Source organism: Apus apus, chromosome 1 (assembly GCF_020740795.1).
Source record: "Apus apus isolate bApuApu2 chromosome 1, bApuApu2.pri.cur, whole genome shotgun sequence".
NCBI classification, from domain to species: domain Eukaryota; kingdom Metazoa; phylum Chordata; class Aves; order Apodiformes; family Apodidae; genus Apus; species Apus apus.
In genome coordinates this window covers 123807595-123820819 of record NC_067282.1, presented here as the reverse complement: position 1 = coordinate 123820819, position 13225 = coordinate 123807595, and the positions used below count along the sequence as shown (strand labels likewise).

Sequence of the window (13225 nt, the reverse complement as noted above, 5' to 3'; positions counted from 1 at the left end):
ATTGGAACGGGCCTCCAGCTGCAGCAGGAAGGTGGCCAAGCTACAGAGGTTTCTTTCATGACTTGTCCCTTTGCAGCTTCTCTGAAGGCAGAGCTTAAAAACCTTCAGCTTGCTCCTCAGCAGCCCTATCTGCAAACTTACCTGGCTCCAGTCTTCACCTTCCTGGTAGCCATGCTCCTACGCTCCCAGGCTATAAACTAGAGTGTCTCTATTGTATGCACCTACTCACCCATCAGGTCTGACACTAAACACTTTAATTAATGGCATGTATCACCTCACAAAAGGCAGCTGAAGCTCAGCACAGGTGTGAAGCAGCTGCTCCCCACCCTACTCACCACACAGGGACGACACGAGGAGTTCCCGTGCCCTCCTGCCTCCCTCCTTGTCTCGCAGTGAGGAGTCCTCCTGCTCCAGCAGCCTTCCCACCGCCTCTAGAGGGGAAAACCCAAACCCGATCGTCCGGCTGGGGCCTCGTCTCCCTGGCGGGCAGCCCAGGCTAGACGGCGGCCACCGCGGGGGGCTCCTCCAAGCTCCGCTGTGCGCCGTGCGGGATGCGGGAGGCCGGCCAACAACGCCATCTCCTCCTTGCCGGGAGAGCGGCTGAGCCAGAGGCACCGCACAGCGGGAACGCCCCGCAGCCCCCATCCTGCACCAGCACCCGCACCCGCACCGGCTGGGCTCGCCGGGGAAGGCCGGGCGGGGCGGGTGGCCGTGCTCGGGCCCTCCCTGCCCCCGGAGGGGCACGGTGGCGGGGCCCGGCGGGGACAGAGCCCTGCGGGCCCCCGGGAGCGGCCCAAGCCCCGCACCCCATGGCCCCGCACCCCCACCTGCTGCTCCCCGGCCCCTTCCGCAAAGGCGGGGCGGGGGGCGGGCCCTGCTCCCATTGGGCGAGACGCAGCGGGGCCCGGCGAGAGAGCGCGGGCTGATTGGCTGCGGCGCTGCCACAAGCGGTGCTGATTGGCTGCTCCTGCCGGGAGCCGCTTGTGATTTGCTGGCGGCTGCAGGGGGCGGGGCCGCGCCGCCTATAAGAGGGGCAGCCCGGCGGCGGCGGCGCTGGTGCGGGGTGGCGGCTGCGGTGTGTGCGGGTGTCCCGGGCGGGCCCGGCCATGTGAGTGTCCGGCCGTGGGCGGGGAGGTGCGGGGGCGAGCCGCGCGGGAGGGAATGGACCGGCCCCCAGCCCGTGCCCTGCCTGCTGGCGGGGCCGAGTGGCGCATTGCAGCAGCCGCGGGCAGCGCTGCCCGCACCGCTCCCTCTCCCACCCCCGCATGGCCCCGCTCCTGTCTCCAGTGCCCTGTGCGGGTGGGCCGGCCGCCACCGGTGGGGCCCTGGCTTGTCGCGCCCTCTCCCCGCCGCCTCTAAGCTGGCCGATGGCCCCCGCTGAGCTCAGCCGGCCGGGGGCTGCCGCCTTTCCCCGCACCCGCCGGGACAGCCCTCCCCTCCCCGCCCTCCTCCCGCCGCTGCCCCGTGAGCCGCCTTCTGGTCCCCTCCGCGCCCCTGGGGGGGGTGTCACCCCCTTCCCCGGCCCCCGGGAGGCTGCAGCGCCCTGTGCAGCCGCACCCCCGAGCTCCCCGCCTCGGGCTGACCCTTTCCCGCTGCCCTCCCGCTCTTGCGTTTCCTCCCAAGCTCGCCTGCCCTGGCCGGGTTGATGCGGGAGCGCACGGGCGCTGCTGCTGCTGGCCCTGCCCCAGCCGGGTGGGACTGGGGCGTGGATGGGCTGTGCCCTCTCTCCGCAGCGGCTGACTGGGTTTTTCTCTTTGCCCCTGTGCGTGTTTCCTCAGGTCTGACCCAGCTCAGGAACCTGCTCCCGGGGCCCCCGAAGGGGCAGCCCCTGGCGGGGGCCCCCCTGGGCCACCCCCCAATCTGACCAGTAACCGCCGCCTGCAGCAGACACAGGCCCAAGTGGAGGAGGTCAGTAGCCCTGCCGGCCCCTCTGGCTTCCCCGGGCTCTTCTCCAGCCCCTCTGCAGCAGGGATGGTCCTGACAGGCATCTGTTGCTGAGGGAGCTGATGCTTTTGTTGTGCCCGTGCCAGCAACGCATACCCAAAAAACGATGGCAGACTTGACAAAGACGCTGGAGGGGTGATTTCTTTGGCGTTTAAAAGCTGCTTAATTCCTGATGTGCCTTCTAAGGAGCAGGCCTGTTGGGTTTTTGTACCTCGCGTTGTGCATCTGTTAAGGAAACGAAGCTGTGCAGCATCCCCAAGAAGCTCTTAACCCCTGCTGGCTGCTTCAAGGGAAGAACCCGTGTGCAGGCTCAGTGGGCTGTGGAGGGAACACTGCCTGCCTTGCCAGGGTCAGGGCCTGCTGTGCAGTAACGCCTTCGTGCCTCGCTGGGGCAGCAACATGGAGCTCTACGTTACCCTTGCAGTTCGCAGGGGGTGAGCATGTGTGGGTGTTTTTTTCTTGTGAGGGGGGCGGCTGAAGCGTGCTGGATTGGAGAGCTCTTAAAAACAAGTGAGAATGTGGGCCTCAGGGCCTGGTTTAAGTGTACTTGAACCTACACTCTAACAGCGGGGCTAGGATCTTTTTTCTTGACTTCAGAGCTGTTTCTTATGCTGAGCTTTTTGCCTTGTTTGGGGGCTTTCAGTTGTTAGCATCTGGGTGTTACTGGCCAAGTTACCCCTCTTACTTTTTCAGCTCTGCTACTGTTCTTCCTTCTGCAGGTGGTTGATATATTCCGTGTAAATGTAGACAAGGTGCTGGAACGAGACCAGAAGCTGTCCGAGCTAGATGACCGGGCAGATGCACTTCAGGCTGGTGCCTCTCAGTTTGAAAGCAGTGCAGCAAAACTCAAGAGGAAGTACTGGTGGAAGAACTGCAAGGTGAGTTTCCTAGCTCCATGCTCTTCTTCATTGGGCGAGTCCCCTTCTGCAGGGCTTTGAGAGGGTGTTTTGGACTTAATAACTATTTCAAATGCATAGGATTCTTTTCCTGTGCAAAGACTTTGAGGCCTTGGCTGTCCTGCCTTCAGGGTCTGTCTTTATGTTCCCTGACTGTCAGGGGAGATACTGTTCTAACTACTGTTTGACAATCCATCTCTCTCTCTCTCCAGATGATGATCATGATGGGAGTGATTTGTGCCATTGTGGTGGTGGTGATTGTAAGTAAGTACTGAAAAGCCCAGGATCAAAGGTGAAGCAGCACCAACTTGAGAGTGCTTTAAACCTCCTTTTTGGTTTAAGATCTGGAGGGTCTTGGTTGCATAAGTGTTAACTTCAGTCCTTGGGGAAGGGAGGTGGTGGTGCTGGAACTCCCACAGTTACTGTGGAAATGGTATGCTTTACAGAATCAGGGAAGGAATTGGGGGTGGCCATCATTATAGGAATGGGAAATTCTGTCTGCCAGGTCAGGTACACCTGTAAGTATGAGGGGCATTTACCCTTGAGCGGGTGGGTTGGCAAGTCCTTCCCCTGGTGGGGGGTTTGGAGGTCTCTGGGGGACCTTTGGTGTAACTTCCCCTTTTGTTCTTTCCTTTTTTTCCTATTGCTTTGTCTCCAGTTTACTTTTTTACTTGAATGTAGCTCCTTCAGTCTGCAGCCTACTGTCCCTTGTCACCTTGCCTGTCTCTTCTTGCCCGTGAATCTTCCCTTCCCTTCCACCTAGCTTTTTCATTAATTTCCTTATTGGTTTTAATTTGTTTTCTGTGTAGAACTCAAGTGCTCTTCTGAGCATGGGTAGACTCTTCAACAGCTGCTGCAGCTTTAGGGAGGGTCATCTGAGTTTAGAGGAAGGGGAAATAGAGGAGGAGTGGGTAGCTATTGCTCCTGTTCTCCTGCAGGGGATTTTAGTGATTTGAGTGTCATCTTGTCAAATAGTGCCTGTGTGAACACTAGCAAAATAAGAATGCCTTAATGCAGTGCCTTTGGGGGTGAAGGACTTCAGCATGTGTGTTCTGCCTAAAAAGGGGCAGCATGGAATAAAGGCTAGTTTGTGTTGGTCAGTGATTGTGAGCCATCTGACTGAGCTAGATAGTCATCTAGATTTCTCTAGCCATAGAGAGATGTGCACTTAAAGGAACAGTTTACTCTTCCTGTCCTTATTTTCAGATAACTTGCTGTCTGAACGAGGCCCTTTCAGTTGTTATAAAGGAGAGCCTACATAGTTACCTCAGACAAGTGCAACAGACTAAACATGGTTAAGGGAAAGGAGGTTTGTCACTGTCAAAAAGGCATGTGTGGGAGTAAAATCTCCTGCCAGAAGGAAAAAAAACAACAGTAAGGAGCCTGGTGGGGGGTGTCAAGTATTCTTTTAATCTATGCAGACACAAGCCAGGACTCTGTGGCTTTCTACTATCTTGTAGCTTTCCAGAAGACTTTGGGGTAGTGGCAAGACTGGGTGTGGATGTTCTGCTTCTGTGTTTCTGGGTGGAACACCAAAGGAGGTCTCCTATGTGGCAGATGGAGGTGAAGGAGACTGGAGGTATTCTGGACAAGACTGAACAAACCACAGTTTTTTGATTGCCTGTTCTGTTTCTGATACCCCAAAGCCCTTTCAGCAGGAGTTGGGAAGTACTTGGAATGATTAGGTAGGGATTCAAAGGGAAATGTTGCTCTGGGCGTGGGTGTTACAAAGTGGCATCAGATGTCCCTGTATGGCAGCTTTAGGTATCTAGAGACCTTGCCTATCAAACTGAACAACTCCTTGCTAGGAGTTCTCTTGAATTTAGATCTAAGGTGGTCTCTCCTGGAAGTAAACCTGCAGCATGGAATGCAAGGGCTTTCTGTGAGCAATCTCCTGGTTCTCCTCCTTCAAAAATAGCAAGAGCTGTGAATTAATTGCTTGAATGTGTTGTCAAACCTGGGTTAAATGAGCTGCCCTGTTCCTCAGTTTCTGCATTCTTCTGAGGAATGTCAATCTTGTCTTCTACAACCTGAGCTGTAGCCTAGATTGGAAAAAGGGCACTTTAATTTAGGAAGCTCTGCTTCAGTTCTAGAATACACTGGGATCTGCCTAGGCTTAAGAGAATGCAGGGAGGCAGGGGAGAACATCACTGGAGTTCCTGGGTCGCAGTGAAGTATGAAAGCTGGGAGAAGTAGATGCTTTTTATTTCATTGTGTGTCAGGGAAGCCCCTTTCCTCCTCACAGGGCATTTGGGAAGGGGCTAGGTTTTGCATGCTCACTTCCATGCCACAGCATTTCATTTGCACTGAGTTCATCTCCCTGCAATTCCATCCCTCTCCACCTTGGGTGAGGGCAGAGATGAAGATCTGGAGTGAAGCAGCCCTCATCCCCTGAGCACTTTTCTAATTCCCTGTGGAACTGAGATGTGATGGATGGTCAGAAGTGCATCTACTGAAGAGGAGCCAGGGCCTGCTTGTACTACTTACTGCTGTCATTTTAGGGGGTGGGCATACAAGCTTGAGTCCCCCAGACTAGCAGTTCTCTTGAACTCTTTTAAACAAGCCTTTGGTGCCCCATCCCTCCAGTTTCTCTGGGGCCTGAGGTCTCCCTAGGCTGTCTCTTCCATTTCTTTCTCTTAAATGTTGTGCGTTGCCTATTCTGCTCCCTTTCCTTTCCTTTGTGTCTCTGCATGGGCAAAAAAGAAATATCACCAAGGCCCTCTGAGTAAAAGCAAGGGACTCTGCTGTCCTCAGCATTACAGCTGCTCACGCACGTGCAGTTTATTTCCTTCCTCTACCAACATGACTGTAATCTCCTCTAGCATGGTATAGTAATCAGCTCATGTACTTTAAATTGGTCTCTAAGAAACACAATTCACCACCTTACTGAGTCTGTCTGGTCTGTCAGTGGGTGGGGAGGGGCTGGGATATAAAACTCTTTTGGGGAACATCTTTTTTGGGTCACTTCCATACTCTACACACCTGAAATTCTGGCCCTCAGAGTGGTGGGTAGTCTTCCATTGCAATGGTGGTAGTTCCAGTTGTAGTGGAACCATGTGCTGGACTGACTCCCTGGTAAGTCTGTAACAAGATTTATGAACCAGCAGCTCTGGGGAAGAGGCTGCCTAATCCAACCCAAATTCTGTCCACCTTCTGTTGAGCCACTGTGTAGTGCATGGGGAGGTGTTCCCCTGCATGGGAGGATGTCTTGCTGGTGCCTTCTAGTTTCTAGAAGTGCTGCCTCTGCGTTTCAACAACCTGTTCTCAGATCCTTAAACCCTGAAAACACTTCTGGGTTGGTGTTTGGACATGTGTTCATGATCCAGATGAAGATGTCCAAGAGCAGGATGCTGTCCAAGGCACAGCTGGAATAAAGGTGAGTGCTCCCTTGTTTTGCTTCACTGTACACTTGAAACTCATTAAAAAGAAATGACAGAGCTTTGTCCAGTGCAGACTTATTTTAAAAGGAGGTCTTGTGCCCTTATTTGCCCCTTCTATTAGAAACTTCTGGTTGCAAAACAGTGCTCCTTTTGGCTTGTGGTTCCCTTATGACCTGTCTTTGTCTAATCTTAGACATCACCAAAATCATATTAGAACAATGTATGGTCAGTGGGAAATCTGGAGCAGTGCAGCTAGGCTAATTCTTCCAAAGATGTGTCTTCCCAGAAAAGGAGGGTGTTGGGATGGGCTCGTGGATTAAAGCAGCATGTACAGTTTGAACCTCAGCACAGATCAGGCCTGCAGAACCTGAACTAGCTAGTCATGCTGCAATTCTTGCCAAGTGAGGTGTTGTCTTCCTGGTAGCTTTCAGCTTTGTTTATGTAGGGGGTAGGAAAAGTTTTGTCTTAAACGAGCTGTTTCCAGACAATTGACAACACAGTCTCCAAGTCCCTAGCCAAACCTAGGGACTTGAGTGCTTACTTTCCATAGTTGGCCAGCTGCTCTGGACCACAGAGCTGGGGCTGAGCATGCTGCTGAAAGTTGCCCCAGGTTTGTGGCACACAAGTCATGTGCAAGCTGACAAAACAGCATTGCATGTCTAACAATAAATCTCGTAGGTGTTTAAAGTACCATGCTCTGCTGGGAACTTACCTTCTGAGGTGCCATCCTTTGAACTCTCAGCACCTCCTCTGCTCCTGCAGTTTGTTATCCTGGGCGAAACATGGTTTTAAACGTGCACTGAACACAAGATCAAGGCTTTGGCAAACAGTAGTTCTTTAAAAGTATCAATAGAAATCCAAGCTCTGCCTTCAAACATGCAACTCTTGTATCAACTGCTTTATCCTTCAGATTTTATGGGGTCTCAACTCTGCTGCTCAGATGCTCCCAGTCCAAAAAGACAACTTGCTTGTGTCCTGTGACCTACAGTTGCTTCTTGCATGTTTTCCATGTAATCCAATTAACTGTTCTGCTGCTAACACCTGTGACTACTGAGCATTTATATCCCCTCAGCTTTCTCCTCTTGTGCAAATTCACACTAACACAGACCTTTCATTTATCTTTTGCTGACTGATTAATCTCTCTAAATGCATACTTTCTCCCCTTTTTTCTAGTGTCACATTCTCAGTAAAACACTCCATTTTCCCCACTCTCATTCCAATCCTGCTGGATTTGCCTCTTGTTTTCAGCCAGGCTGAGCTCACTCTGCATCTGTTGAGCTCTGTGGTCCTGTCAGCCTAGAAGTGCAAGGGTGTTCCAGGAAGGATCACCTGATTTCTCCTGCAATTTTTGCACTGATCCTAAGGATTCATCCGTTTACCAGTCTGTATGTCAACTTCATATTTGTACAGGCTTTAAACTCTGGATTCACAGCTACCCAGAATTGGGCTAAAACTTTGAGTTCATTAGTCAAAGCCCCCCTCCCCCTTTTTTTTTTTTTTTTGCATTTTAACACTGACAGAAATGAGAAGCAAAATGGTACAAGCTTACCCTAGGGCATACATCACCTTCTACATCACCTTTCTTTATGATGTTGAAGGTAATTTAATGTTTCAAGTAGTTATGCCTCTGATTAATCTTAATCTTCCTTTAATTACCCACTTAAGTATGAGTGATGCAGTGGGTCACATCAGTTTTATGGTTATCACAAGGTACCATATAATGTGAAGAACTTTCTTACTCTGGGTATTCCAGAAAGACACTTAACAAATGAATCCTTGTACATTTATTATATTCAAAGATTGTTTGGGATGTTGCATCTGCTCTTTCTCCTTTCTTGCTTTGGAGGAGGTTTTGTAAAGCAAACATCTGTATGTCCAGTATCAGATTTATTTTTCATGTGCTAGAAGCCGCCTAAGGTGGCAGTGGTAGTACTGGATTTATGACCAAGAACCAGGCTATGGGTATAGCATCCTAACTCCTCTATTTGCCTGCTTTTCTTGTTTAATTGTGACCAGAATTATCTTTTTGTTTTAGCCAGTAACCTAGCTTTTAACTCTGCCTCTTAGGCAGGTTGTTTTTTTTACAGAACATGAATGTCCCTTTTGTGAAGGCAACTTTGAGGTTTCATTCTTTCATTTTGTACTCTCTTCATTTAAAATCACCCATAAACACAAAGTCATTTACTTTTTCTTCACATTTGTAGGAGACCTCTGATTTTTTTTCTGTTGAAGGTCTCTCAAGGAGAACTCATGTTCCCACATCTCTTAAGAGCCTGTGGTTGCAGAGCTGCCAGGCTGCCCCCCTTGCTGAAGGACACCCCTGGAATTTCTCATTTCTGCTCTCAGCAGAGACTTATCTTCACTTTCAGACAAGGGTCATGAGCTCAGCACTGGGATAAAGTTTGAAAAAAACCATGAATATTTGTGTAATAAAGAATATAATGTTCATGTCTGTGAGGAGGAAGAAAATCATTGTATGCTAGGGAGGGAAAAGTGCATTTAGGTAATTAAGACAAGAGCAGCACAGCAAGCATGTATTGAACATCTCAAAGGGAAGAATTTGGCAACAGTTTATACACTGCAGTAAAATCCTTCCTCTTCCCAAGGGCACTGCTTCTACCTTAATTTTGAAAATAGCTGAAGTTTTTCTTTTGCAATGATTAACTAGTTTTTACATTCAGAAAAGGCTGTTTGTAATGTGATTGGGTTAATGGTACCCCAGGTCTTTGTCTAAACTATATATGCTTAAATTCTGGTATCTCTGTGTCCAGTCAAATGGAAAATCCTGTTTGGTAAGGACATCACCCTTGCTCTCTTGATACAACATTAGGTGCTGTTTAAGCACCATTGCATCAGAAGTCTGTTTGTAAAAAGTAGTATGGCAAGGTTACTGCCAGAAATCTGATAATGTGCTCTTCTGCAGAGATCCCCCAAATTAGTTCCTGAGAAGAGGATCATCTTTATCCTGCCCTTAGTTGTCTATGTGGTTGCTTCCCATAGGCTGGAGGTTTGTCTAAAAAGACATTAAGGCCTGCAGTACTTGTGTGCTTCACAGTCCTTGGGAGAGGAGGGTGATTGTTACAGGAGATTCCCTTCTGAGGGGAACTGAGGGTCCCATGTGCCAGCAGGACCCTTTCCATAGGGAGGTTTGCTGCCTCTCTGGGGCCTGGGTTAGGGATATAACCAGGAAGCTTCCTGGTCTGGTACAACCCTCAGGTTTCTGCTCTCTTTTGATCTTTCAGGTAGGCAGTGATGAGGCAGAGAGAGGAAGTCCAAGGGCAATGAATAAAGATTTCAGGGCCTTGGGACGACTGGTCCAAGGGATCAGGAGCTCAAGTTTTGTTGTCCTCTATTCCTCCAGTTCTGGGGGATGATGACTGGGTAAACAAGAAGACCCACCAGATCAATGCCTGGCTCCAAACCTGGTGCTACCAGCAGGACTTTGGGTTTTTTGACCATGGTTTGATGTACAGGTCACTGGGCCTGCAAAGATGGGAAAGCCCTGTCTCTCAGGGGGGAAAGGGCATCAGGGCAAGAGTTAGCAGGGCTCATGGACAGGGCTTTATACTAGACTTGAAGGGGGATAAAACCAGGCCCACCAGAGATGAGCCCAGGGGTGAAGAGCCAAGGATGGGGTGAAATGGATAGCCCAGCTCAAGTGCATCTACAGTTCTGCATGGAGCATGGGCAACAAACAGGGTGAGCTGGAAGCCACTGGCAGCAGGACAGCTGTGACCTAGTTGCCATCACAGGAACATGGTCGGATGACTGTCGTGACTGGAATGCTGCAATGGATGGATATCAGCTCTTCAGAAGGGACAGGCAAGGAAGGAGAGGAGGCAGCAAGGCTCTGTATGGTAGGGAGTGTTTTGACTGTATAGAACTCAATTATAGTGATGATAAAGTTGAGTGTTTATGGGTAAGGATAAAGGGGAAGGTGAATAAGGCAGATGTGCTGGGAGTCTGTTACAGACCACCTGACCAGGACCAGGAGGCAGATGAAGCATTCTATAAACAGCTGGCTGAGGTCTCACAATGGGCAGCCCTTGTTCTGGTGGGGGGCTTCAACCCACCAGACATCTGCTGGAAATATAGCACAGCAGAGCAGAAACAATCCTAGGAGGTTCCTCAAGTGTGTGAAGGACAACTTCCTGACACAACTGGTAAGCAAGGCTACCAGGGGAGGTGCCACTCTGGACCTCCTGCTCTCAAACAGAAGGACTAGTGGGAGATGTGGTGGTTGGAGGCCGTCTTGGGTGAAGTTTTCAATTCTTATTGATGTAAGGAGTGGGGTTAGCAAAACTACCTTGGACTTCTGGAGGGCAAACTTTGGCCTGTTCAGTGCACTGGTGGAGAAAGTCCCTTGGGACACAGTCCTGAAGGGCAAAGGGGTCCAGGAAGGCTGGCTGCTCTTCAAGAAGGAAACCTTCTAGGCCCAGGAGCAGCTGTCCCGATGTGTTGCAAGACTAAAGGGCAGGGAAGATGGCCAGCCTGGCTGAATAGGGAGCTTTTGATGGGACTTGGGGGAAAAAAGCAGGGTTTACCACCTTTGGAAGAAGGGACAGGCAACTTGAGAGGCATACAAAGATCTTGTTAGGTCATGCAGAGAGAAAATTAGGAAGGCAAAAGCCCAGCTGGAGCTCAGCTTGGCCACTGGCATAAGGGACAACAAAAGAAGTTTTTATAAACACATCAACAATAAAAAAAGAGTCAGGGAGAATCTCCACCCCTTACTGGATGTGGGGAGAACATTGCAACCAAGGCTGAGGAAAAGGCTGAGATACTTAAATCCTTCTTTGTTTCCATCCATACTGAATAGTCAGACCAGCTCCCCCCCAGGGTGTTCAGCCTCCTGAGCTGGAAGATAAGGATGGAGAGCAGAACAACCCCCCCATCAACCAGGAGGAAGTAGTTAATGATCTGCTTCTGTACCTTGACAGGCACAAGTCTATGAGGCCTGAGGGGATCCACCTTAGAGTCCTGAGGGAGCTGGTAGATGAGCTCACTAAGCCTTTCTCCATCATGTATCAACTACCCTGGTCAACAAGTGAGGTCCCAGATGACAGGAGGCTGCCTAATGTGACACCCATCTACAGGAAGGGCTGGAAGGAAGATCCAGGGAAGTACAGCCTGTCAGCCTGACCTCGGTGCCAGGAAAGATCATGGAGAGGCTCATCTTGAGTGAGCTCACATGGCAAGTGCAGGGCAGCCAGGGGATCAGGGCCAGCCAGCATGGGTTTGTGAAAGGGAGGGCTTGCTTGACCAGCTTGATCTCTTTCTGTGACCATGTGACCCACCTTTTGGATGAGGGGAAGGCTGTGGATGTTGTCTACCTGGACTTTGGCAAGGCCTTTGACACCATCTCCCACAGCATTCTCCTGGAGCAGCTGGCGAATCATGGCACAGACAAGTGTGGTCCTCACAGGGTAAAAGACTGGCTGGATGGCCAGGCCCAGAGAGTTGTGGTAAATGGGGTCAAATCCAGCTGGTGGCTGGTCACCAGTGGTGTCCCTCAGGGCTCAGTTTTGGGGCCAGTCTGGTTCAGTATCTTTATCAATGATCTGGATGAGGGGATAGACTGCACCCTCAGTAAGTTTGCAGATGACACCAAATTGGGTGGGAGTGTTGATCTGCCTGAGGATAGAAAGGCTGTGCAGAGGGACCTGGACAGGCTGGGTCAGTGGGCTGAGGCCAGTTGTATGATGTTCAACAAGGCCAAGTCCTGCATTTTGGTCACAACAACCCCAGGCAATGCTACAAGCTTGGGGAAGAGAGGCTGGAGAGCTGCCCAGCAGAAAAGGACCTGGGGGTGCTGATTGACAGGGGGCTGGACATGAGCCAGCAGGGTGCCCAGGTGGCCAAGAAGGCCAAGGGCATCCTGGCCTGCATCAGGAACAGTGTGGCCAGCAGGACCAGGGATGTGATTCTCCCCCTGTGCTCAGCCCTGGTGAAGCTGCACCTTGAGCACCGTGTGCAGTTCTGGGCCCCTCACTTCAAGAAGGACATTGAGGTGCTGGAGCAGGTCCAGAGAAGGGTAACCAAGCTGGTGAAGGGTCTAGAGAACAAGTCATATGAGGAGTGGCTGAGGTAATTGGGGCTGTTTAGCCTAGAGAAAAGGAGGCTAAGGGGAGACCTCATGGCTCTCTGCATCTACATGAAAGGAGGTTGTAGGGAGGTGGGTGTTGGCCTCTTTTCTGAAGTCAATAACAATAGGAGCAGAGGAAATGGCCTGAAGTTGAGGCAGGGGAGGTTTAGATTGGATATTGGGAAGAATTTCTATACTGAAAGAGTGGTCAGGCACTGGAATGGGCTGCCAAGGGAGGTGGTTGAGTCATCATCCTTGGAGGTATTCAAGAAACATGTAGATGTGGCACTTAAGGGCAAGTTCTAGTGGCTGAGGTTGGGTTTTTTGTGGGTGTTTTTTGGTGGAGTGTGCGTGTCGTGGTGTTCGTTTGATATTTTTTATGTTGATGGTTGGACTCGGTGATCTCAGAGGTCTTTTCCAACCATGATAATTCTGTGGTGATTCTGAGAGCCTCTGTGGGTGATCCAGAGAAGCAGCAGAGTGTGACTTGCCCTATTCTGATTGTTTTTGCAGGATCTCATGGCAGCAGAGACACTTCTTGGGATGTTTTTGAGGCTGTGCATAGCCACTTTGTTTCCACAGCTCCTGTGCAGAGATCAGTTTATCCCCAATACTCTGGCAAAGTCAAATAGCTGCTCACACACGTGTGCTATATCAAAAGGAAGGAGACTACTATAGAGCTAAGATCTACCAGTGCCACACAGGCAGCTTAAAAAGGGAGACCTTATTCTGCCAGGAGTGTTTTGTTCCGATCTGAGAGTGGCAGCATGTGTCAATCACCTCCCTGGAGTATTGTGCATCAAATTAACTGAGATGATGTCAGTAAATGTCATCTCTCAGCGTTACACGAGTAGCTTCTCTGGGAGGAGAGGGTGGGTGACTTGGTCTCTGGATCAAACTTGGGTGGTTGAGCACTGGAA

General features: G+C 50.6%; 1 protein-coding gene across 1 annotated transcript; it reads left to right on the top strand.

Moving 5' to 3' along the window:
- The first annotated feature begins 1049 nt into the window (after positions 1 to 1049).
- VAMP1 (vesicle associated membrane protein 1) lies at positions 1050 to 5726 on the top strand. The gene is made up of 5 exons (XM_051610543.1): positions 1050 to 1108; positions 1779 to 1908; positions 2664 to 2822; positions 3053 to 3104; positions 3499 to 5726. Coding segments are annotated over exons 1-5 (360 nt in total). The 5' UTR covers positions 1050 to 1106; the 3' UTR covers positions 3516 to 5726.
- Positions 5727 to 13225: the final 7499 nt, after the last annotated feature.